This window comes from Chaetura pelagica, unplaced genomic scaffold (genome assembly GCF_000747805.2).
Source record: "Chaetura pelagica isolate M959 unplaced genomic scaffold, ChaPel_1.0 scaffold115, whole genome shotgun sequence".
Lineage (NCBI taxonomy): Eukaryota > Metazoa > Chordata > Aves > Apodiformes > Apodidae > Chaetura > Chaetura pelagica.
The window spans coordinates 447,248-451,844 of NW_009953761.1; the positions used below are offsets into that span (position 1 = coordinate 447,248).

The 4,597-nt window shown below is 31.7% G+C and overlaps 1 protein-coding gene across 1 annotated transcript in view; it reads left to right on the plus strand.

The window, feature by feature from the left end:
• The first annotated feature begins 4,421 nt into the window (after positions 1 to 4,421).
• Positions 4,422 to 4,597, plus strand: part of ZC3H13 (zinc finger CCCH-type containing 13) — a 38,692-nt gene continuing 38,516 nt past the window's right edge. Inside the window, exon 1 of the mRNA XM_010000841.1 lies at positions 4,422 to 4,538. Within this exon, the coding sequence (XP_009999143.1) occupies positions 4,422 to 4,538 (117 nt within the window). The remainder of the gene's footprint in view (positions 4,539 to 4,597) is intronic.

The window sequence follows — 4,597 nt, forward strand, 5'->3', positions numbered from 1 at the left end:
TAGTATCCACTTGGTATACTTGCTTATCCTAAGTTTGTCTACATTTTAGATTCATTCATGAAGTAACACTGTGATATGTATTTGGCTTTAAATGGTGGTATAACTAATGCCATTAACAGATTATTTCTCTGGGAAACTTACTCCATTTAAAGAATAACGTAGGTGCATCTATAAGTTATTGTAGTGTTAAAATATATCTAATTTATTATTGAAGATTCCTGTGGATCTTACTTATGTATGGAAAAGTGATAGTTTACAGTTAAAACCTTAGCTATAGTATTTCTTTTGGGAGTATGAAGTTAATTTCACTTAGTGGTAGTAAACTGTTTCAAAAGTTGCAGGCCCTTCAATGCCCTGGGTAGATTTAGCAGTGTAGTGTCATGTACCTGAAATAGAGAAGTATATAATTTTCTACTTACGAACTTACTTAAAAAAAACCCCAGCAACAAGCCAGAAATCATGCTAGTAATCATTTGAAATGTTGAAATATGAATGCTCAAGGCTCAGCTCACCCTGATACTCAGTGCTGTCTAATTTATGTGAGTGTTTGATTGTAGTTGGGAGACAACAGGGTTTTGATGGAAAATGAATCATTGCACTGGCCATCAGTGTGGGATTGATAGCAGAACTGTGATCATCAAGGTAAAGCAACATAAGATGAAAATGGGGGAGAACTGAGCAAATCATGGGAATTCTTGTGAGATGTTCCATTTAAATTGTTCTTGATTATACGTTAAAATGCAGTCTGAGAAATTCAGAAAGGAAACTACAGTTTTCCCCTCAGATTTTTCTGAGGACAGCAAGGACATTTGTCAGTAATATAAAACTGCTGTTATGCATCTGAGATTTCACATGCAATATTGTTTTCATAGTCTCTTTATTTTTCCAACTTTCTTGGTCTTTGAAGAATGAAAATGGAAGTGACTGTATTTTCAGATACAGTCTAAGGCAATATTTGACATAGTGAAGATTCTGCAGTTTGCCTCTGACTTGTGTGGATTCTAATCCTGCAGCCTGTATAATACTATATGCACTTGAAATTTTGTGCAGTTCCAGCTGCAGGAGTGAGATCCTCATTATAATGTTGTACAGTTACAGAACACTGGTTTTGTTGGCTTAGAATAATTTCTTATACAATACCTCCACTGTTGATAAAGTATCTGTTTTTAATTACAAACTGGTGGATATGTGTCAGACTGTAAGGATAGAATTGACAGAATGCTGCCTGAAATAGTAGTTTTTTCACATCCCAAGTTTTAATTTTATTTAGGATAGAGGGGTTTACAAACTTTAGAAGATTAAAGGTTGGGTGGTGTTCTGTTAATTTCCGTGTAGGAAATTATCAGTCAAAATATAGGGAAGTAGGTAGTTGGAATGAAATTATCTGTTCAGTAATGGTAATATTACCCCTTCATCCTCTCCATGTTTGTAACTCTCCTAAGCCTAATCACCATCATAGCTTCCGATAGAAGTTAATTCCAAGAAGGTACTGTTTGGTGGGTAAAAAATAACATCTAAGAAATGATGTTTTGCCTCATTTTCTTTGAAAATTAAAGAGCACTCAGGAGGCAAAAATAATGAAATGTTTTTGTATCTACTGCTATCATGTCAATGTAAACTGTACTTGCACATTATATGCACTCATTTTACCTGTCTTTCCTGTGTTGAACCCTCTCCCTATGCCATTGCCAGTGCCGTTCTTCTAACCCTTTTTGTTTCAGATATGGCTCTTATTACTGTAAATATTTAAACCAAGTTCAGTATTTGGTATGTGGTCGTCTTACTAAAAATGCTTTTGCGTATGTCAGTCGATTTTTGTATTTTCTATTAAAGGCTGTAGCTGCATGGAACCTTACAAATTCAGTGAAGTTTTTTTTTCCTGAAATACAGTGGGAAACAATCCTTAAATGGAAAGGTGCTCAGCTAGGTGAGATGTGGTATTGTTTTGCTTTCTAACTTCAACGGTTTACCCTGTCAGCCTTTATAACTACTGCTGCACATTGAGCTGTCCACAATGACTCCTAATTATTTTTCTCAGAAGACTGGACTAATTTGAACTCCTCAAGTATTTAGATAAAATTATTTCTCCTTGTGTGCATTACATCATATTTATTTGCATTTCATCTGCTGTTCTATTACTCAATTATCTAACTGAATTAGATTTTTCTGGAAATCTCTAATCTCCACAGTTTTTGCTAACCGAAATAATTTCCTACTACTGGCAAATTCTACTGTTTCACTGTCTGCTTCCACTAATTGATGTTAACCATTGTTTTTTTTATGTTTGGTATCCACCACATGGTTAACTTCTACCCTCTCTGAGCATCTTGGATTAACCTCTTGGTTATCTGAACTGTACTCATTAGAAGAAATTCTTCAGATAATCAAAGGGTTGGAGAATTAGTCACCAGAACTGAGCTGAGAAATCTCTGAACTGCATAGTGTGAACTTTCTTCTGTTCTTTATTAAGAGCTAAAGTGCTTAGCAAGAGCTTCAGTACAGAGTTCTGTTTGTAGAATGTGCAAGTGTCAAACTTCTAGGGAGGTCTTGTTATTGAAGTAGCCATAGGACACAGATAACCGAGTTTCACTAAGGTGCAAGAGAGCCAGGTATTATCTAAGTGTGAGGTATAAAATACAAGTTACAGCAGTAATATATGTTATGTACATTTGTCCTCATTTATATATTAATTTATTTTTTTTGCTGTAGAATGGAACCTTGCCATCTGAATGTTGTGGGAGCACATTACTGATCAGAATCAGTGAAAATTTGTCTTATTCCAATCTGGTGGGGGTTAGTTTAAATTTGTATTATTCTGACTCTATGGGGAAGCTTTTTGTCATTTGTAACTTGTTTGTGTATAAGAAATTAGCTTAAGTGTGTGTTCTAAACACAGTGACCTATGGATAGAAGCAGAAACAACAGCAGAAGGGTAGGAGATGATCATGTCACACTGACCCATGAGCTGTAGAATTATGGCTTTTTTCAGTACAATGAAGAGGTATTTTTTTGAACTGTATATAAATTGTCCATCATCTGGCAGATTTTTCTGACTTGATTTTATTTCTGTGTAGATCAAGTAACACTTTAGGAATGGACAGTATTTTTTGAAGCTTATTTTGCCCTTTTTCTCCAACCTGTGTCAGTGTCCAATATGTATCTTCCTTTTTTTTTTTTTTTTTATTTTTTTTTTTTTTTTTATTTTTTTTTTTTTTTTTATTTTTTTTTTTTTTTTTATTTTTTTTTTTTTTTTTATTTTTTTTTTTTTTTTTATTTTTTTTTTTTTTTTTATTTTTTTTTTTTTTTTTATTTTTTTTTTTTTTTTTATTTTTTTTTTTTTTTTTATTTTTTTTTTTTTTTTTATTTTTTTTTTTTTTTTTATTTTTTTTTTTTTTTTTATTTTTTTTTTTTTTTTTATTTTTTTTTTTTTTTTTATTTTTTTTTTTTTTTTTATTTTTTTTTTTTTTTTTATTTTTTTTTTTTTTTTTATTTTTTTTTTTTTTTTTATTTTTTTTTTTTTTTTTATTTTTTTTTTTTTTTTTATTTTTTTTTTTTTTTTTATTTTTTTTTTTTTTTTTATTTTTTTTTTTTTTTTTATTTTTTTTTTTTTTTTTATTTTTTTTTTTTTTTTTAATATGATTTTCTTTCTATGTTAAATAACTCCTTCCTCAGGTAAGATAAATTGTGACTTCTTATTTATCAGACTTGTGCTGTATTTGCTTCAAAATCTGTTTCTCTTAATGAAAAGGAGTTACTTCTTAATCAGCTTAGCTAGTGTACCACTGTTGTGGGGTTTTATGGGGTTATTTTTGGGTTTTTTGTTGGTTTTTTTTCTAAACTCAGATGTTTCCTAATAGTTGTAGAATACAAATCAATAACAAACATAGACTGTGGATGATGCCTAGATCGTTTTCAGTAGGTTGTCACACACAACAAACAAGGGAAAAATGGAGCTCTCATTTTTAGAGGTTTGTTTCTGAAACTTGGAGCTGTTTGTGGTGGTCAGAACCTGTTTCTAAGAGGTTGGTGAAGTAATATTAAATGTTCTTTTCACTTGAAGTCACTTGAGTTGATGCTCAAAAAATACACAACAAAGAAAATCCTCTGTTCTCTTTGGTGTTTGCTACCTAAATGAATAACATACCATATGATCTTTCCCAAAGGGAAGTTGAAAAATCCAAAGCAAGTCATAAAGTAAAATGAAAAATTATCATTACTGGTGTTCAGCTGTCTAGTTCAAATTGGAGCCATTCCTTGTTACTAGATACATTTCACTCATTTATGACTTCTTTTTCTTTCTTCATCACCTCTGCAGCAACTCCTGCAACGTGTATCATTTTATTCATGCGAGTTCAGTGTCAATAGCCCCAAATTGAAGGATTTTACAGTTTTGCTTTTTTTTTTGGTTGAAGTAGTACAAAATGTCAAAAATTAGAAGGAAGGTCACAGTGGAAAATACCAAGACCATATCCGATAGCACATCCCGAAGACCCAGTGTGTTTGAAAGGCTTGGACCCAGCACTGGAAGTACTGCAGAGGTGAGTTGTAAAAGTGTTCTTCTTTTTCTCCCCACCCCAGCATCTTCTTTTCCAGCATT